The 21,950-nt window shown below is 42.5% G+C and overlaps 1 protein-coding gene across 6 annotated transcripts in view; it reads left to right on the top strand.

The window, feature by feature from the left end:
- Positions 1–21,950, top strand: part of LOC125453247 (neutral amino acid uniporter 4-like) — a 223,857-nt gene that overhangs the window by 80,845 nt on the left and 121,062 nt on the right. For all 6 annotated transcript variants that reach the window (XM_059646545.1, XM_059646544.1, XM_059646543.1 and 3 more), the window contains one exon: positions 6,026–6,124. In XM_059646545.1, the coding sequence (XP_059502528.1) occupies positions 6,026–6,124 (99 nt within the window). The remainder of the gene's footprint in view (positions 1–6,025; positions 6,125–21,950) is intronic.

Below are 21,950 nucleotides of genomic sequence, written 5' to 3' on the forward strand. Positions count from 1 at the left end.
AGGTACTATCTCTTTGCCTCCCTGATGGATTTGCAGAGGTCATATCTGGATTTTCTGTGTTGGTCTGAGTCACCTGACTTGAATGCTGCATCAGAGATCATGGGAACTGCAGATGCTGGAGAATCCGAGATAACAAAAGTATGGAGCTGGATGAACACAGCAGGCCAAGCAGCATCTTAGGAACACAAAAGCTGACGTTTCAGGCCTAGACCCTTCATCAGAAAAGGGAGAGGGGGAGAGGGGGAGAGGTTTCTGAAATGAATAGGGAGAGAGGGGGAGGCGGATCAAAAATGAATAGAGGAGAAGATAGGTGGAGAGGAGACAGACAAGTTAAAGAAGCGGGGATGGAGCCAGTACACGTGAGTGTAGGTGGGGAGGTAGGGAGGGGATAGGTCAGTCTGGGGAGGACAGACAGGTCAAGGGGGTGGGATGAGGTTAGTAGATATGAAATGGAGGTGTGGCTTGAGGTGAGAGGAGGGAATAGGTGAGAGGGAGGCAGGGATGAGCTGGGCTGGTTTTGGGATGCAGTAGCGGGAGGGGAGATTTTGAAGCTTGTGAAATCCACATTAATACCATTGGGCAACAGGGTTCCCAAGCAGAATATGAATTGCTGTTCCTACAACCTTCGTGTAGCATCATTATGGCACTGCAGAAGACCCAGGATGGACATGTCGTCTAAGGAATGGGAGGGGGAGTTGAAATGGTTCGTGACTGGGAGGTGCAGTTGTTTATTGCGGACCGAGTGTAGATGTTCTGCAAAACGGTCCCCATGCCTCCACTTGGTTTCCCCAATGTAGAGGAGCCCACAACAGGTACAGCGGATGCAGTATACCACGTTGGCAGATGTGCAGGTGAACATCTGCTTGATGTGGAATGTCACCTTGGGGCCTGGGATGTGGGGGAGGGAGGAGGTATGGGGGCAAGTGTAGCACTTCCTGCGGTTGCAGGAAAAAGTGGTGGGGTTGGAGGGGAGTGTGGAGCGAACAAGGGAGTCCCGGAGAGAATGGTCTCTCCGGAAGGCAGAGAATGGTGGGGATGGAAAAATATCTTTGGTGTTGGGGTTCGATTGTAGATGGCGGAAGTGTCGTAGGAGCTACCATGCCTCCACATTTATTAACTTGATGGACAAATAGTATTGTCATTTCTTTCCTTTGCAGCAACTTTAAAACTAAGCCAGTCTATCTGCAATCATGCTATTATGTTTCCTCCTGTGATTAACTTCTAGCATTAAGCAGTGCCTTCGATTAGACCTCTATTACCACCTCCAAAACTTGGCTTGAGTTTGCCCCTGTTTCACTCCATTTGCTACTGAAAGCCTCATTTATTATCTCTAGATCCAGTGACACCATGTATGTGTGGCTTGTCTCTTACATTCTACCTGCATGAACTTGTGGTCATGAAATCTTGCTTCCCATGCCTTAACTCATGGTAAGTTTCATTCCCCTTTTGATGTCTGTTGACTTACTTCAGCTCCTGGTCAAGCAATGTCTTCATTGTAAAGTTCTCACTGTTTTTGAATCCCTTTGGAGCTTTCTCCCTCCCTTTGTCTGTAATATCCTCCATTCTAATGCTTCTGTCGTACACTTCAGCATATTTCATTCTATTGAAGGCCCTTTTGTAGATGTAAATTGTTTACCAGTGAAATTTCCAGTTATGCACATTGATGTTGCCATATGGAGGAAGTTTAATCCTGAACTGAGATTGCTTTGACTTTGATAGCTGGATCCTGAAATTCAAACATACAAGAAATCAATTTTCCTACAGATAATTGAGATTCTGATAGCTTGGTACTTGTGCTTGGGACTTACCTAAAAGCATTAGGTGCAAGTTGAAGCGCATTGTGTCTGATATGGCCACAACTGGTGGAGATGCATGTTGAAATGCAAGTGATTACTAGACAGTAGAATCTTTCTGTCTTTTGATTGTTAGTTGTATAGATCATTAGATTTGTCTCTCGTTTTGACTCCTGTTCTTTGTCTGCAAGTTTTTTTAAACCACCACAGCAGGGGTGTCTCTATTTACTTCTGTCTTAGTGTTACAACAAGACATAGAATAGACATAGATTCCCTACAGTGTGGAAACAGGCCATTCGGCTCAACAAGCCCACACTGCCCCTCTGAAGAGCATCCCATCCAGACCCATTCCCTTACATTTCCCATGTCTAACCCACCAAACTTAAACATCCCAGGGCACTATGGGAAATGTAGCATGATCAATCCACCTCACCTGCACATCTTTGGACTGAGAAGGGATACTGGAGCACTCGGAGGAAACCCACTCAGACACGGGGAGAATGTGCAAACTCCACACAGACAGTCACCCGAGGGTGGAATCGAACCCAGGTCCCTGCCTCTGTGGGGCAGCAGTGTTAACCACTTGAGCCACCGTACTGCCCAAGACAATTAGGTTAGATGCCTCATCGCTAATCAGGGGCACCTGTTTAAAAAATACAAATATGTAATGCTAGATAGTGTTAACTCTGGAATCTGATGTCGCCTCGTTTGGCATGATTTAATACTTACTGATAGGATTCATGTGCCTTCATCTCAAAACAAAACCCCTTTTTTAAAAACAGCACTATAATATTTTCGACTCTTCTTTTCCTGAGTGGAGATTTGGAGAAATTTTCACATAACACATGCAGCGTATATGTAAACTGATAATATTTCACTAATTTTTGTTTCCCTATTTTGACTAATTGAACTTTAATTTTCTTGTAAACTTTGATTTTCTGTTAATTCCTCGTTCTGTTCTATTTATTGGATCAGCGATAATGGGAACTGCAGATGCTGGAGAATCCAAGATAATAAAGTGTGAAGCTGGATGAACACAGCAGGCCAAGCAGCATCTCAGGAGCACAAAAGCTGACGTTTCGGGCCTAGACCCTTCATCAGAGAGGGGGATGGGGTGAGGGTTCTGGAATAAATAGGGAGAGAGGGGGAGGCGGACCGAAGATGGAGAGGAGAGTATAGATGGGGAAGTAGGGAGGGGATAGGTCAGTCCAGGGAAGACGGACAGGTCAAGGAGGTGGGTTGAGGTTAGTAGGTAGGAAATGGAGGTGCGGCTTGGGGTGGGAGGAAGGGATGGGTGAGAGGAGGAACAGGTTAGGGAGGCAGAGACAGGCTGGGGTGGTTTTGGGATGCAGTGGGGGGAGGGGACGAACTGGGCTGGTTTTGGGATGCGGTGGGGGAAGGGGAGGTTTTGAAGCTTGTGAAGTCCACATTGATACCATTGGGATGCAGGGTTCCCAAGCAGAATATGAGTTGCAGTTCCTGCAACCTTCGGGTGGCATCATTGTGGCACAGCAGGAGGCACATGATGGACATGTCATCTAAAGAATGGGAGCGGGAGTGGAAATGGTTTGCGACTGGGAGTTGCAGTTGTTTATTGCGAACCGAGCGGAGGTGTTCTGCAAAGCGGTCCCCAAGCCTCTGCTTGGTTTCCCCAATGTAGAGGAAGCCACACCGGGTACAATGGATGCAATATACCACATTGGCAGATGTGCAGGTGAACATCTGCTTAATATGGAAAGTTATCTTGGGGCCTGGGATAGGAGTGAGGGAGGAGGTGTGGGGGCAAGTGTAGCATTTCCTGCGGTTGCAGGGGAAGGTGCCGGGTGTGGTGGGGTTGGAGGGCAGTGTGGAGCGAACAAGGGAGTCACGGAGAGAGTGGTCTCTTCGGAAAGCAGACAAGGGTGGGGATGGAAAAATGTCTTGGGTGGTGGGGTCGGACACTTCCTCCAACACTTCCGCCATCTACAATCCGACCCCACCACCCAAGACATTTTTCCATCCCCACCCTTGTCTGCTTTCTGGAGGGACCGCTCTCTCCGTGACTCCCTTGTCAGCGCCACAGTCCCCTCCAACCCCATCACACCTGGCACATTTTCCTGCAACCGCAGGAAGTGCTACACCTGCCCGATACCTCCTCCCTCACCGCCATCCCAGGCCTCAAGAAAACTTTCCACATCAAGCAGATGTTCACCTGCACATCTGTCAATGTGGTCTACTGCATCCGCTGAACCTGTTGTGGGCTCCTCTATGTTGGGGAAACCAAGCGGAGACTTGGGGACCGCTTGGCAGAACACCTACGCATGGTTCGTAATAAACAACTGCACCTCCCAGTCACGAACCATTTCAACTCCCCCTTGCATTCCTTCGATATGTCCATCCTGGGCTTCCTGCAGTGCCACAACGATGCCACCCGAAGGTTGCAGGGACAGCAACACCTATTCCGCTTGGGCACCCTGCAGCCCAATGGTATTAATGTGGATTTCACAAGGTTCAAAATCTCCCCTCCCCCTGCTGCATCCCAAAACCAGCCCAGCTCATCCCCGCCTCCCTAACCTGTTCTTCCTCTCACCTCCCCATTTTCTATCTACTAACCTCATCCCGCCCCTTTGAGCTGTCCGTCCTCCCTGGACTGACCTATCCCCTCCCTACCTCCCCACCTACACTCACCTGTACTGGCTCCATCCCCGCCTCTTTAACTTGTCTGTCTCCTCTCCACCTATCTCCTCCTCTATCTATCTTTGATCCGCCTCCCCCTCTCTCCCTATTTATTTCAGAACCCTCTCCCTATCCCCCTTTTCTGATGAAGGGCCTAGGACCAAAATGTCAGGTTTTATGCTCCTAAGAAGCTGCTTGGCCTGCTGTGTTCATCTCTATACTTTGTTATCTCTCATTATCACGTTGCGTTTGTGTGCTAATTGGTTGTTGAATTTCCAGTAACATGGCAATACCTTAATGTAGTTATTTGGCAGTATAGTGCAATGAGAGATCCTGAGGTTGTGAAAATTGCTACACAAATGTAAAGCACTTTCTTTCTTTTACACCGTGCCAGACCTAGTATGACACGTGAGACATTAGCATGTCACAAAGTGAGTGTGCACATTATTTCTTTGTGTCATGCTTTCTTGACTTTAGAGTAACACAGCTCCGCCACACTCCTAACACCATCAGTTTCTCCCTGCTGGTGCTTGGGAGTGATAAAGCTTAATACAAACTTTTTTTTGCAGAATATATGCACTACTTATACCATTGAGTAAATCATGCTTACCACACTTATAAGCCGTGTATTTTGTATCTTTGTTCTGCTTTTTAATAAAAGAATGCACATTGCAGATTGAAAAATCTTTAATTTGCAAACATGTGTCACTACTGGGATACAACAATGTAATAACTATCCAGAATGGAGACTGAGGCTTGCTTGGTAGGTTTTATTTAACAGTTTTGTGCTATAATTGGGGTGAAGATTCATTCTGAAAGTTGATATGAAACTGGTTCTGTCAATCTGTTGCCCAGTTTTCTTGCCTATTTGTGATACCAGCGTAGTCCGTTTTGTGTCTGTCTGTGTTTTGAACTCAAATTTATTTTTCTTAGTTAATGTTACAGTTTATCTGGATAATGAGATGTTTTGTGCTTTTGTTGCCCAATATATTCAATGTGTGTGGACCTTTAAATCTTTTCTAGGTTTTGACCTGAATCCTAATCTACTTTGATAAAGCTCATTGTTTTCTCTTGCTGCTGAGTTCCTCAACATTTTGGGATTTAAGACTTTCCACACAAATGTTCAATTGGCCTTTGCTTAAAGACTCCCATTTCTTTTCCCTTCAGTCCGAGGGGTTTTAAATCCAAGCTTGGAGTTAGTTATTTATTTCTTGTACTACCCTGTTCAGCTTTGTTTATGTCCAGAACCATGGGTCTCAACTTTTTACTTTGCTCAATATTTTTAAAAAATGCCTAGAAGGCAAGTTTTATACATTTTGGATGGAAAAAGAAATCAGCTTTTAAAAAAGCAAGTTTGGTAAGGGGTCTAAATATGTTGGCCTTATGCAATTTCATCGATTTTTAGTATGAAATTGTGAACGGTCCATGTGAATGAAGTTTAGTAATTTAAATATATCACTATATTTTTGGTTAGGCCTTGGGTTGCAAAATGTTTATTCCTGCTAATGTTAGTATGAATTTCAGGCATTGATTGTAAGCTTGAGGACTGAAATCTATAGTCTTTTGTTTTCATTTAGGACATACCTCATCTAAGGAAGCTTCCTTTGGCTGCCAGTTGGAGAAAGTATCCGCTTTTCTTTGGCTCTGCAATATTTGCTTTCGAAGGAATAGGGTTGGTAGGTGGAAATTTCTTTGGTACTATAATCATTATCCAAAGTATAGGCAGCAAAATAGTTGGCTGTTATTAGTTTAAACTTGGCGTCACACTTTTTTTAACCATTGTTGCAAACGTGTTGATAATTTTATACATCACAGCCCAGGAACGCAACTTTGCAATTGATTGCTAAAGTGAAAATATGTCACAAATGATTAAGACTTGAAAACACATTTTAACTGATTTTCACTGAAGAAAGTGACTCCCATATCTAATTAGAAAAGAGCAGGAAGCGCAGAGCAAGAACAGTTGCTCAGCGGTTAGTTCTGCTGCCTCACAGCACCAGGGACCCAGGTTCAATTCCACCCTTGAGTGACTGTCTGTGTGGAGTTTGCTCATTCTCGTGTCTGCGTGGGTTTCTTCCGGGTGCTCCGGTTTCCTCCCACAATCTTAAAAACGTACAGGTTAGATGGATTGGCCATGCTAAATTGCCCATAGTGTTCGGGGATGTGTAGATTAGTGGGATGGGTCTGGGTGGGATGCTCAGAGTGTCAGTGTAGACTTGTTGGGCCGAATGGCCTGCTTCCACACTGTTTTGATTCTGTGAAGAAACTGAGAATTTGGCAGCAATGTTTCCAAATTATTCATAGTTACTAAGCTACAATAAGTAATCTTTGATAACAAAGTGTGGAGCTGGATGAACACAGCAGGCCAAGCAGCATCTTAGGAGTACAAAAGCTGACGTTTTGGGCCTAGACCCTTCACCAGAAAAAAAAAGTAATCTTTGCTGTTTACATAACTAATGTTAATGCAATAGCATAAATACATTGGCTGGAATTTTATCAACACTTTGGTGACAGGTTGAAAGTTTGAAGTGCTGGTAAAGTGACACAGAAGGTGTTGGGAGGCCTGTTTGCCCTCTTCCTTCTACTGTTGGCATTTTGCCATTGTTCAATTAAAGAGGCTAACTGAATCATTTCATTGGCCATTTAATGCCTTTTCCCATACTCACTGGCTTAGGCTGGCCCTGCTACTGCTTGGTGAAAACATCCAATGAAACATGACGTGTGTATGTCTGGCTCTAAAGGAGTGAAGCGTCCCCATTTCAGGCACTGAGAAATCCATAGAGGCCACGGTAGCCTCCCTCACAGGAATGACATGACTTATCCTTAACAATCTACCCCTGATGCTCCATTAATCAGTTGGCCTTTCCACCTGACCCTGGCATTTTTGACCTTGCTGAATGATTTCTGAGGGTACCCAAGCTTTTGAAGTATCTTTATCTGTGCTGTAGCAGCAATGGGCAGCTCTTGGGAAAAATTTGCTAACCATGCTGATGATCGACATTGGGAATATATCACCTAATGATGTACTAATGAATGATGCGAGATGTCCTCTTTATTGGCAGAAACCCAACCTCAGCCATGTCATAAAATTCAGCCTGTTGTGTTTCAGACTTAATTTTGAATAGTTTTGTAACCTTTTAAATTCGTCTATTAAAAGAAAAAGTCAATAGGTCTTTTTGTTATTCTTCCTTGGGATACGGGCATCAGGAGCATAGCTAACCATTTGTTGGTCCTACTCCATTTACCTTGAACTGCATTTTGGAGGACAGTTAAGAATTGACTATATTGTTCAGAATCTGGACTCACGTAGGCCAGATCAGGTAAGGATAATAGATTTCCTTCCTTGTACGGGAATCATTGAACTAGTGTTTTTTTAAAACAAAAATTGAGAATTTCACTTTCATGGTCATTAGAGAATGATAGAGTCCCTACAAGTGTGGAAACAGGCTATTTGGCCCAACAAGTCCACGCTGCCCCTCTGAAGAGCATTTCGCCCAGACCCATTCCCCTACCCCTGCATTTCTCATGTCTAACTCACTGAACTAAACATCCCAGACATTCTGGGCAATTTAGCGTGGCTAATCGACCTACCCTGCACATCTTTGGACTGTGGAAGGAAACTGGAGCACCCAGAGGAAACCCACACAAACAGAATGTGCAAACTCCACACGGTCACCCGAGGGTGGAATCGAACCTGGGTCTCTGCCACTGTGAGGCAGCAGTGCTAACCACTGAGCCATCATGCTGCCCTGTCAAAGGACTTTAAACTCAAAATTTTACTAACTGAATTTCAATTCCACTAGCTTCTGAGGTGGGACTTGAACCCTTTCCCTCAGCCTTTTATTCTTTGAAATAAATGTGGCATTTGTAATGAGGCATTGACTAATTCTAAACAACTGGAATCTGCATTAAGATTTTCCAGTAACCTGAAGATTCATTCCTATTGAATAAATGAAATGCGGTAATATTAAATATAGAACTGTGACCTCTGGAGATTTGAAACAAAAACAGGGCAATGAAGAACCTCACCAGGTCTGGCAGTGTCTGTGGAGAGAAAAACAGAGTTCATATTTAGAGTCCAGTTACCTTTTGTCAGAAAGTAATTGGACAGTGATGGTGTTTATGCTTGTGATGGTGGGTGTGGGGTGCCGCGTTGAGGAAGTAGTGTTGTGGGGTGGGTTGGAGTGCCCATACGGTTGTAGGAAGTACTGGGTACATAGGAGTAGAATACGTAGAGATGTCGAAGGAGAGATAAAAGGGAAGATGTGAACAAAAGGATTGCTGATAATAAACTTAAGAGGGGGTAACTGCTGACCTGAGTACTAATGAGAAGTATGGATAGGTGAAAATAGGTTTGGTTGTGCCAGGAGCAACCCGTACAGAACAGGATGTGAGTGTGACAATGAAGATGGAGGAGGGTGTTCACGCTCTGATCAATTTTGAGTCTTGAAGGCTGTAAGATACCGAGATAGCTTGCGTTAAACTTTACTGGAGCACTGCAGCAGAAATGTTGGCGTGGGAACACAGTGATGTATTAAAGTGGCAGGCAACTGAAAGCTCAGGATTATTGTTACAGGCAGCGTGTTGGTGCTCTTTAAAGTAGTCACTCAGCCTGTGTTTCATCTCCCCAATGTAGGGGAGACCGCATTGTAAGCAGCGAAGTTACTAGGGTAAGGTGAATGAAGTGCAGGTGCTGTGAGGGTACGTGTAGGTGTTAGGGAGGAGGAGGAGTGGACAAGGATATCCCAGAGGGATGAGTCCCTGCAGAATGCTAACCAGGCAGGGAAATATCTTGTGAAAAAGGCAACCTATGATCCTTTGGATGCAGAGGCTGGTGGAGTGGAATGTGAGCACAAGCAAACCCTATAGTTTTGGCAGGGAAGAGAAGGTGGACGTCCTGAGCACCCTCAACTTGACTCCAGATCAGTTGAAAAACTCTTGCTGATTACAATAACCTTTCCTCATGCAGTTGATGAATCAATGTTCCTCCATTTTGAACAATGCTTGGAGGAAGTATAGAGGATGGCATGCACACAATATATTGGATGGGAAATTTCACCACCAAGAGTGGTTCAGAAGCAGCAGCACTGATGAGTTAACTAAATCATAAAGGAAATTGCAGGGTCCATGGAAGGTGGTGAAGAAGCTAACATACTTGACCTCATCCTCATGAATCTGTCTGCCACACATTCTTCTATTCGTGACATTATCAGTAAGAGTGACTACCCGTAATGTCTTTGTGAAGATATGAGGTACTGAGGGTCATTAGCTGCAGCAAAATCATGTTCTAACACAATCTGCAACCTCATGGCCTGACATTTTCCCCACTCCCATTATTGTTCAGCCAGGGGATCAGCCCTGACTCAAAGAAGAGTGCACAAAGACATACCCAGAGCAGCACCAAATATCCCATCTTCCATATTGGTGAAGTCCATCAAACTAGTGCAAAAGATAAAACTGAAGCATTCAAAATATAACAAAGTGTGAAGCTGGCTGAACACAGCAGGCCAAGCAGCATCTCAGGAGCACAAAAGCTTTTGTGCTCCGGAGATGCTGCTTGGCCTGCCGTGTTCAGCCAGCTTCACACTTTGTTATCTTGGATTCTCCAGCATCTGCAGTTCCCATTATCACTGAAGCATTCACAGCAGTCTTCAGTCAGAAGTGCCAAATCAATCCCCTCCACTGGTCCTCAGCATCCTAGTTGCCAGCCTTCAGCCAATTCGATTTGCTCCACGTGACATTTCGAAATGACTGGAGGCACTGGACACTGCAAAGGTTATAGGACTTTCATGTTTATAAACATTCGAGCAATAGTATCAATGACTTGAGCTCCAGAATGTGCCACACCTCTAGCCAAGCTGTTCCAGAGCAGCTACAAACTGGCTTGGATGCAGCAATACAGAAAATTGTCAAGGTATATCATGTATATAAAACGCAGAACAAACCCAACCTAGTCAATTGTGCCCTATCAGTTGACTCTGGATCATCAGTAAAGTAATGGAAGGTGTCATCAAAAGTGCTATCAATTAGCAAATGTTCAGTAATAACCTGCTCACTGATGGCCAGTTTGGCTTCTGCCAGGACCACACAGCTCCTGACCTCGTTACAGCCTTGGTTCAAGCAGGGATAAAAGAGCTGAATTCCAGAGGTGAACTGAGAGTGATAGCCCTTGTCATCAAGGATTTATTTGACCGGGTATAGTATCAAAGAACCCGTGTAAAATTGTCGTCAGTGGCAATCAAGGGAAGTCATACGTGGCACATTGCAAGATGCTTGTGATTGTTGTTGTTAGTCATCTCCGCTCCAGGACACCTCTTCACGAGTTCCTCAGGATATTATTTTTAAAATCAAACTATTTAGACGTGTCATTGCACACCTCTGGGGCAGGTGGAGCCTGAACCCAGGCCTCCTGGCTCAGAGGTAGGGTCATTAACTCTGCACCACAAGATCTCTCTGCTCCTGGGGGTAGTATCTTAGGGCCAACTATCTTCAGGTGCTTTGTCAATGACCTTCTCTTATTCAAGGTCAGAATTGTGGTTTTTCATTTAATATCATTTGAGACTCCTCAGATACTGAAGCAGTCAATGTCTAAATTGACAAAGACCTGGGCAATAGCTGTGCTTGGGATGAAAAGTGTCAAGTAGAAACTCAGGTTCAGTTCCACCCTTGGGCAACTGTCTGTGTGGAGTTTGCACATTCTCCTCATGTCTGCACGGGTTTCTTCCGGATGCTCCAGTTTCCTCCCACAGTCCAAAGATGTGCAGGCTAGGTGGATTGGCCATGCCAAATTGACCTTCGTGTTCAGGGATGTATAGATTAGATGGATTATAGGGGAATGGGTGGGTGGGATGATTTGACAGCCGGTGTGGACTTGTTGGGCCAAAGGGCTTGTTTCCACCTGACTCCTCAAAACCTGTTCTTCATCTGCAAGGCAATTGAAGAGTGTGATAAAATACTTCCCACTTGGCTGTATGAATGTAGCCCTAACAACACTCAGGAAGCTTGACAACATGCAGGGCAAGGCAGCCTCCTTGATTGGCAAATATCTACAAGTGTCACTCTCCCCACTGTCTATGCTTTGAAGCAGCAGTGTGTACGCTGTACAAGAAGCACTGCAGAAATTCGACAAAGATCCTTAAACAGCACCTTGCAAACACACTACCTCTTCATCCAGAAGGGAAAGGGCAGCAGATACACAGGAACACCACTATGTGCAATTTCCCCTCCAAACCACTCGCATCCAGACTTAGAAAGAAATCACCGTTCCTTCAGTGTCACTGGGTCAGAATACTAGATTCCCTCCCCCATGGAATTCTGAGTCTACCTTCAGCACAGACTGCAGCAGTTCAAGAAAGCAGCTCACCACCACTTCCTTGAGGGCAACTAGGGACATGCAATAACTGCTGGTCAGACAGCAATGCTGATGACCCAAGAGTGAGTTAGCTTTGCAGACTGTAAAATGTTTGAAGAATCGTTCACTGATTTGAAGCTTGTATTCTGAATTCATTAGCTATGATGGCTTTTGTAGTTGCATAGCTGGAGATTTCTCCCATAGTTGAACTGAGAAAACTAATCTCCGAGAAGAGATGGAGCCTCCTTTGTTTTGCTTTCACAGCACTGATCCATGGTAGCCTCGTTCAGTACCTCAAGTACTACGCCTTCTCTTCCTCTTCCTGTTGAGAACTATGTGTTGCAGAGTTGTTCTTTACATTCTGTTTTAAAATGGTGTGTCAACTGTCTTTCAGACTGGAACATTTCTGCACCCTACTCATCTTTCAGCCTCTACACAGCAATGTGCCCTCTGCCAATTTGGAGATATTGTATTTAATCCCCTCATCCAAATCATTAATATATGTTGTGAGGCCATATGAAATAAAAGCAGAGATCGAGCATTGAGCCGATCGATTCTACTGTGTCGTTGAATGAGATCGTGGCTGACCCAATAGTTGCTTCACTGATTTAAAAAGTCTGTGTATCTCTGTCTTGAACATACTGAATGATTCCGCTTTTACTAAACTCTGTAATAAAGAATTCCACAAGACTGCTGCACTCTGAGAAAAGAAATTCCTCCTCATTTCTGTCTTAAATAGGTGCCTCCGTATTCTGAGATAATGCCATCTGATCCTAGACTCTTCACAAAGGGAAACAACCCTTCTGTGTCTATCTTGTCAAACCCCATAAGTATTTTTTATGTTTTTATAAAATTGCATCTCACTTTTCAAAGCTCCAATGAATACAGCCCAAACCTGGATCAAAAATGAAGTTTCTGGAAAAGCTCAGCAGGTCTGGCAGCATCTGTGATGGAGAAAATAGAGTTAACATTTCGGGTTCAGTGACTCTTCCTCAGAACGGCCCAAACCTACTCAGTCTCACCTCATGTGACTATGAAGGTCTATCCATATGGTTGATCACTGGATTGTCTCCAATTACCAGTATATCTTGCCTTGGATGAGAGGCCCAAAACTGTGAACTGTATTCCAGTTGTGGTCTGACTAGTGCCTTGTAATTTAGGCTAGACCTCCCATTTTTTTATATTCTGTTCCCATTGAAATGAAGTTCCATTTGCCTTCCCTATTACCTCCTGAATTTGTACACCAGCTTTTTGTGACTTATGCACAAGAACTCCCAAAATTTCCAAAGCTGCAGCTGAAATAATATCCAGCTCCTCTGTTCTCCCTACCAAATGCATAACCTCATATTTTCCCACATTATATTACATCTGTCAAGTTTTTGTTCACTTGCTTAACTTCTTCATATCCCTCTGCAGATACTGTTATTCCTCATCACTTGCCTGTTTTGTTGTTATCTGAAAGTTCGGCTGAAACTTTATTCATCTAAGTCATGAATATATATTGTGGCATTCAATGAGTTGCAGGTTGCCATCTTAAAAATACCCTCTTATCTAATACAATAAAATGTGAGGCTGGATGAACACAGCAGGCCAAGCAGCATCTCAGGAGCACAAAAGCTGACGTTTCGGGCCTAGACCCTTATCTAATGCTGTCTTCTACTAATTAGCCAATTCCATGCTGATACACTATTATCATGGACATCATGGAATATTGTCTTACTAATTAACCTATTTTGTCCTACCTTTTCAAATGCCTTCGAAATTCCAAGTGTATTATATCCATTGCTTTCTCTGTATCCAACCTGTTTGTTACCTCCTCAAAGAAATCCAACAAATTAGCCAGGCAGGATCTCCCCTTCATGAATCCATAGTGATTCTGCTTTATCGCGTATTGTGTTTTTAAATGTTTTGCAAATGTATCCTTTAGAATTGACTCTAACATTTTCCCAGTATTTGATGTTAAGCTAACTTGCTTACCTGTCTTTTTTTTTTCTGTCGCCTTCCTGTTTTTAAATAGAGCTGTTAGACTGGCAGTTTTTCGGTTGTGAGGCCTTTTCCAGAGTCTAATGAATCTTGAAAGATTACTGTGAGTGCATCCTCTGTCTCTTTTAGTGTAGATATATACAGCACAGTACCAGACCATTCAGTCCAACTTATCCATGCCAACCAGATATCCTAAATTAATCTAATCTCATTTGCCAGCATTGGCCCATTTTTCTCTCAATCCTTTTTGTTTATGTACCCTCCAGCTACTTTTTAAATGCTGTAACTGTACCAGGCAGTACTCACCTCTGGCAGCTCATTCCATACACACACCATCCTCTCTGTAAAAAAGTTGCCTCTTAGGTTCTTTTAAAGTCATTCCCCTCTCACCTTTAACTTATGCTGTCTAGTTTTGGAATCCCCTTTCTTGAGGAAAAGGCCTTGGCTGTTCACCCTGTCCATGCCCCTGAAGTTTCACATGTCTTTGCTATAGCAATGAGACCAAAATTGAATGCAGTATTCCAAAAGTGGCCTGACCAATATCCTGTACAGCGGCAAGATGACCTTCCAACTCCAATATTCAATGCACCGGCCATTAAAGGCAAGTGTAGCAAGCAGCTTCGTCACCACCCTGTCTACCTGCACTCCACTTTCAAGGAACAATGAATCTGCACTCCACGGTCATTTTGTTAGGCAACACTCCCCGGGACCTTAGCATTAAGTGTGTAAGTCCTGCCATGATTGGCTTGTCCAAAATGCAGCACGTCGCGTTATCTAAATTAAACTCCACCTGCTGCTCTTCGGCCGATTTGCCCATCTGATCAAGGGCCCATTGTACTCCGAAGTAATCTTCTTCTTTGTTGTCCATGACACCACCAGTTTGGTCTCCTCTGCAAAGTTACTAACTATACCTGCTATAGTCACATCCAAATCTTTCATATAAATAACAAAAAGCAGTGAACCCAACACCAATTGTTGTGGCACACTGCTGGTGACATGCCTCTAGTCCGAAAAGCAACCTTCCACCACCAGTGTCTGTCTCCTAACTTTTGAGCCAGTTTTGCACCTAAATGGCTAGTTTTCCTTATTTTCCATGTGACCTAACCTTGCTAACCAATCTACCATGTGGGACCATGTTGAACCTTTTGCTGAAGTCCATGTAGACACTGTACAGTGCTCTGCCATCATCAGTTTTCTTCCTCACTTCTTCAAAAAGCTCAATCATGTGATGAGACACAACTTCACATGCACAAACCCATGTTGACTATCCCTAATCAGTCCTTGCCTTTCCAAATACATGAATATCCTGTTGTTTGGAAAGCCTTTTTAACAACTTATCCACCACTGACATCAGGCTCACTGGTCTACCATTGCCTGGCTTTTCTTTACCACCTTTCTGAAATTATGGCAGCACATTAGCCAACTTCCAGTCTTCCGTTTTCTTGTGATAGGCGCATTCCATCAGGTCCAGAGGATATATCAGCCTTTAGCTCTATTAGCTTCCCGAGCACTTTTTTCTCTAGAGATTGTTTTTGTATTTATTATCTTTCCAAATTTTGCACTGAATATTTTGACATATTGGAATGCCTTTATGCATGCTCTTCTCATTACCCCATTTACCAGTAGCAATCAGAAATCTGTGGATCTGTACCTTAAAGAGAGGTATACTCAAAGGCTGAGGTTCCAAGCCCTCTGTTAGAGAATTCCAAAGATTCACAGTCATCTGAGTGAACCAAAAATCTCTTCATCGTGGATCAAAGTTGTGTCCCCCTTATTTTTCTGCCCTGATTTTGTACTCCCCAACCAGGGGAAATAACTTAGCTGCATTTACCTTATCTATCCTTTTAAATATTTTGTAGGTTTCATTGAGATTGCCCCTCACTCTTTGAAACTCCCAGAGAATACACACTCAGTTTGCCGTTCTCTTCGCAGGACTGTCCTGCCATCCAGGAACAGTCCAGTAATCCTTCATTGCACTCTCTGTGGCAAATAATATCTTGCCTGATATAAGGAGACCCAAACTGAGCAGTGCTGTCAGACAGTCTAACCAAGTGTCTGTACAATTAAAGCAATACTTCATTTTACTCAAATCTTCTTGTGATGGAGCCTTCCCAATAGATTCCTGCACTGGCATAGTGGCCTTCAGCGGTATATCAACAAGGACATGTGGGTCCCTTTGCGCATCTACACTTTCCAACCTCTTACTACTTAAGAAATATTCTGTGCATCTGTTTTTGCTACCAAAGTAGATAACCTCACTCTTTTCACATAATATTCCACCTGTCATGTTTTTGTCTGTTCCCTAAGCCTCTACATCTTCCTTACCACATACATTCCTATTTAGCTTTCTAACATATACCAAATCAATAAATAATGCATTTAATCACCAACTCCAAATCATTAATTTATATTGTGAATTGCTGAGGGGGTCAGGCAAGTACTAATCCTTGCAATTCTCCCGTAGTCACAACCTGCCAACGTGAGAATAGAAAATAGGAGCAGGAGTAGGCTATTCTGTACTTGGAGTTTGCTCAGCCATTCAGTATGATCATGGTTGATCATCCCACTTTGTACTCTGTATCTGCTTTCTGTCCATACCCTGTGATCCTAAGAACTACACAGAGTCATACAGCACAGAAACAGACTCCTCGGTTCGACCAGGCTATGCTGAATATAATCCCAAACTAAATTAGTTCAACTACCTTCTTTTGGCCCCCATCCCTTCAAACCTTTCCTATTCATGTACTTACAATATTTAAAAGGAACTTAGATAGGTTGACTGAGCTCGGTCTCTTTTCATTGGAGAAAAGGAGGAGGAGAGGGGACCTAATTGAGGTATACAAGATAATGAGAGGCATAGATAGAGTCGATAGCCAGAGACTATTTCCCAGGGCAGAAATGGCTAGCACGAGGGGTCATAGTTTTAAGCTGGTTGGTGGAAAGTATAGAGGGGATGTCAGAGGCAGGTTCTTTACGCAGAGAGTTGTGAGAGCATGGAATGCGTTGCCAGCAGCAGTTGTGGAAGCAAGGTCATTGGGGTCATTTAAGAGACTGCTGGACATGCATATGGTCACAGAAATTTGAGGGTGCATCCATGAGGATCAATGGTCGGCACAACATTGTGGGCTGAAGGGCCTGTTCTGTGCTGTACTGTTCTATGTTCTATGTTCTATAACTGTGCCCACATTTACCACTTCCTCAGAAAATTTGTTCCAAATGCGAAACACCCTGTGTCTTTGGCCTCAACCACTTAATGTGGCAAACAATTTTACAGGCTCACCATTCTCTGAGTTAAGGCATTTCTTCTCGTCTCAATCCCAAATGGCCTTTCCTACATCCTGTTATGGACCAGGTCAAACACTGTCAATATATATTAGGAATACAGTTTAGGCCCCAACCCTTCTTTTAAGCTTTTTAAAGGTAAGTATAAGGTGTTGTTTTTCATGGCTGTTCAGTTGGTCAAACTACCAGGCTTGAAACAAAATACACTTTATTCATATACAAAAAATTAAAATACAGACAAAATAAAAGAATTAGCTTAACTGTAAGTCTATTGAAATGCTTGACAAAATAATATTAACTACTATTAATTAACTGTTCCAATATAGTTACATCCTATAAATACACTTGGCAATTGCAAATTAAGTAAAATAGATTGTCGCATGCAATTCTAGCAGCAGGAAGACAATCCTAGCTTTTAGCTGTAACACAGAAAGGAATAGGAGCTTCCACACTCAGCTTCGAGACTCTAGCAACTGCTCCTGAAGGCTAAAACTTAAAAGAAACAAATCCTGGTTCTGTGGGAGTTCAATCCACCATTCAGGCTGCTGCTGTTTTTCCAACTTCTTAAAACAAAAATGTCCAAGGCTTCACAAGCTGTTTACTTTATTGGCCTTGGGGCAGACTGGTTATCATTTCCGTCTCAACCTTTCTTCATTTGAAAAACAAATGACACCTGCCTTAAAATCTTAGTTTTACCAGAACCCTGAGACTGTGACCACTGATTCTGGAATGACTCATTTATTTCTATCATCTGTTTTTTGTTTGTTAGCCAATCATTAAACATGCTAGTCTCTATCTCCTATCCATGTGCTTTAATTATTCTAATCAGCCTGAAGGGGTGTGGGCATCACTAGCCAGATCAGCATCAATTGCCCATCCATAATTTCCCAGAAGACAGTCAAGAGTTAGCTACATTGCTGTGGCTCTGGAGTCACCTGTAGGCTATATCAGGTAAGAATAGCAGATTTCCATCCCTAAAAGGACATCAGTGAACCAGATGAGTTTTTCCCAACAATCGTCAATGGGTTTCATGGCCATCATCTGACTTTTAGTTCTGGATTATTATTAAATTCAAATTCTAACATCTGCCACATCGGGAATCAAACGCATGTTCCCCAGCACATTACTTGGTGTCTGGAATCATAGTCTAATGATAATAGGCCATCACTTCTAAGTAATTGAAGTATACACCAGCTATTGGGTTTCCTATGTCAATTTTGTTTGTAACATCTTCAAAAAGGCCCAAGTTAATCAAACACTATTTTAAATTTGCAAATGCATGACAATGCCAAATTAGATCATTATCAACCAGGTGTCTATTTATCCAAAATAGCAAGGTGTAGAACTGGATGAATGCAGCAGGCCAAGCAGCATCAGTGGATCAGGAAAGCTGACGTTTCAGGTCTTAGACCCTTCGTTTCTGAAGAACGGACCAGATTCTCCAGCACTGCAATTCCTACTATCTCCCTACCTTCTGTCTTGTTTCCTTTTTAAGTAGTGAGATGGCATTAGCTATATTCTAATCTATAGAATCACTCCAGAATCTCAGTGTAGATCATAATCACTCCTGCATAATTATTTCATTCACCATCTCCTTCAACATCAGGTTCCAGGGATTTATCAACTTTCAATGTGATTAACTTCTACAGTACAATCATTTTAATGATGCTTATTCTCTTCAACTCCTCATTCTTCCTTGCTACTTGGATCTCTTGTTCTGGGAGATTTTCATTTCTATTTGTCTCAGTGAAAATAGACACAAAATGAACATTTAGCTCTGCTGCCATTTCTTGATGACCTATTATACATTCATTTTATTATAAATTATAAATGGACACATGTTCATTTTAGCCAAAAGTTTTTTTTTGTACCTGTAGGAACTTCTCATCCTTTTCATTTGGTTGAAGGTTGCATTCGTGTTGTATTCTCTCTTTCCTTGATTACAAAGTGTGGTGCTGGGTGAACACAGCAGGCTAGGCAGCATCAAAGGAGCACAAAAGCTGACGTTTCGGGCCTAGACCTTCATCAGAAAAGGCCTTTTCTGATGAAGGGTCTAGGCCCAAAAGGTCAGCTTTTGTGCTGCTAAGATGCTGCTTGGCCTGCTGTGTTCATCCAGCTCCACACTTTGTTATCTCAGATTCTCCAGCATCTGCAGTTCCCATTATCTCTTCTCTCTCTTACCTTATTTGTTTTGTAGTCCTTCATTGTTATATTATGTAAACCACCCAATCCTCAAAATTACTGCTATTTATGGCAACTTTATAGGCCTTTTCTTTTAGTCTTAAAGAATCCTTTGTTAGCCACAGTTGAACAACCTTTTTAGATTTTTGCACCTTGAAAGAATGTATAGTTGCTGTAATTCATACAATAGTTCCTTAAAGACATTGTGTACAGTCATACCTTTTAATGTATTTTCCCAGTCCACCTTGACCAGTCTGTCTCACGCCTTCCTAATGTCCTTATGCAAATTTAACACCCTTACTTCAGAATGAACTACCTCATTTTCAGCCATCATGCAAAATTCTATTGTATTATATCACTCATTTCAAAATGACATTTTACTACCCTCAGTTTTACATTTGATCACCAACTCAATGATTTATACCTACTGACAATTGTCATAGACTCAGTTTCTTATTCCACAGCCTCCTCTTTGAAAACTGTTAAAATAGTGATGTGACTATTGGTTTCCAGTTCTGCTTTATATTTATATTCCTTAGTCCTCAGGCACCTTTTATCAGGTACTGTGCTTTGCTTTTATAACCCAGGTCATTATAAATGAATGGAGAGTGAGATGACCTGCTAAAGAACTTTTGGGTCAATTGTTCACCAAACAAGAGTTGATCCTGAACCAAGGAGATCATTATTGCCCACCTGCACAATTGTGTCATTTTTAATACGTGCCTGTTACTCTGACTGTACCAAATTAGGTAATACTTAGTTTTTAAAATGGATTTTCGGTCACAGCACTGGCTGTCAGCTCTGGGCCTCTCTCCAGCATTATGCTTGAAGAAGCACAAGCAGCTCTCTGGATTGTATTTCCAATTCCATTACCTTTTTGTCATGGAAGCAATGAGGTGCAGTCCCCCAACAGTTTTTTTTTCCAAATTTTGTAGATTTTTTGGCAAAAGTCTTACGTCAGAAGTTGTTTTTTTGCCAGGATTCCAATTTCTTATTGGATGTCTATTCATGAAATGTACCATAGACAAAGCCAGCACACAGACCTTCACCACGACTAATATCTGTTGAACAAAATCAGTTGCATGTTCCCAAGACGACAGCTATTTAACAGAAAGGTAAACAATATAGCACACAAATGAAAGAGGTGTTAACTCCACACCACTCAACTGTGATGCCTCCATCAAAAAGTATTAGGTAATCAAAAGGGTTATGTTGTATTGGCTTTAATGTAACATAAAAAGTTAATTGTCATGTGCATCAATGGTGCTATTTATATCTTTCGCATAATTGAGCAAATAATTGTCAGGTACTAATATTCTCCTGTTCCACTTAGGTTCTACTCTCATCTCTTACCATTAAGACCCTGTGGAGAAACTAAGTTAAACTTTAAAGCTTCATTTATTTCTTATGTGCACTTCATTTTTACCAGTTTCTGCATTGTTTTGTAAGGTGCATCTTGAATTTATCTTCATAGAAAGCCGGATTACCAAGTTTATGTAGTGATAGAGACCTGGCTGGTACAACTAAGGTGTAATTACTCAGTGTCTGAGTAATCCAGATGAGTGCAAATGTTTAAGAAAACAGTAACATAAATTTGAGATAACAAAGTGTGGAGCTGGATGAACACATCAAGCCAAGCAGCATCTCAGGAGCACAAAAGCTGACGTTTCAGGCCTAGACCCTTCATCAGAGCACTGATGAAGGGTCTAGACCCGAAACGTCAGCTTTTGTGCTCCTGAGATGCTGCTTGGCCTGCTGTGTTCATCCAGCTCTACACTTTGTTATCTTGGATTCTACAGCATCTGCAGTTCCCAATGTCCCAGTAACATAAATTTGGCAGTTTTGATGTTGAGGATTATTTATGGAGTAAATTTTAGTAAAATTGAAAGTAGTTAGCTCTACTCATGTTAATTGACTTAGTTGATATGATTGTCAGGAGCACAACTTGCACTTGGCCTAAATTTGTAAATCACAACACAAACTATTTTTTACATAGCAAGTGATTATAGACAAATAGATCTTCCACTTAAGTTGAAACTGTTTGATTTGTTACTAGCTCCTTCTACCCTTAGTCAACATTTAAAACTATTTGCTGTATTTCATTTTTAGTTATGTGCTGGTGTGATAATTCGATCCATATCGAAGTCTCTTCTTGCAGTTTTTGAAATTTAACTGTTCTGAGTTCTCCTTTGTAATGTTGAGTACATATATTGATGCAAACAAGCCTGGCCTTGAATTCATTCTCCATCCCTAGCTTCCTTTCCCTTTTGCCTTTCTTTGTGCAGACCATATCAGGTGTAAAGCAATGATGTGCTTCTGAGACTTTATAAAGCTCTAATTAGGCTCCACTTAGAATACTGTGTCCAATTTTGGGCCCCACACCTCAAAGGACATACTAGCCCAGGAGCATGTCCAGCGGAGATTCCCACGGATGATCCCTGGGATGGTAGGTTTAATGTATGATGAATGGCTAAAGATCCTGGGATTGTATTCATTAGAGTTTAGAAGGTTGAGGGGAGATCTAATAGAAACTTACAAGATAATGTATGGCTTAGAAAGGGTGGACACTGGAAAGTTGTTTCCGTTAGCTGGGGAGACTAGGACCCGTGGGTACAGCCTTAGAATTAGAGGGGGTAAATTTAAAATGGAAATGAGGAGACATTTCTTCAGCCAGGGAGTGGCGGGCTTGTGGAATTCATTGCTAC

The sequence above is a fragment of the Stegostoma tigrinum genome, chromosome 6 (genome assembly GCF_030684315.1).
Source record: "Stegostoma tigrinum isolate sSteTig4 chromosome 6, sSteTig4.hap1, whole genome shotgun sequence".
NCBI lineage: Eukaryota > Metazoa > Chordata > Chondrichthyes > Orectolobiformes > Stegostomatidae > Stegostoma > Stegostoma tigrinum.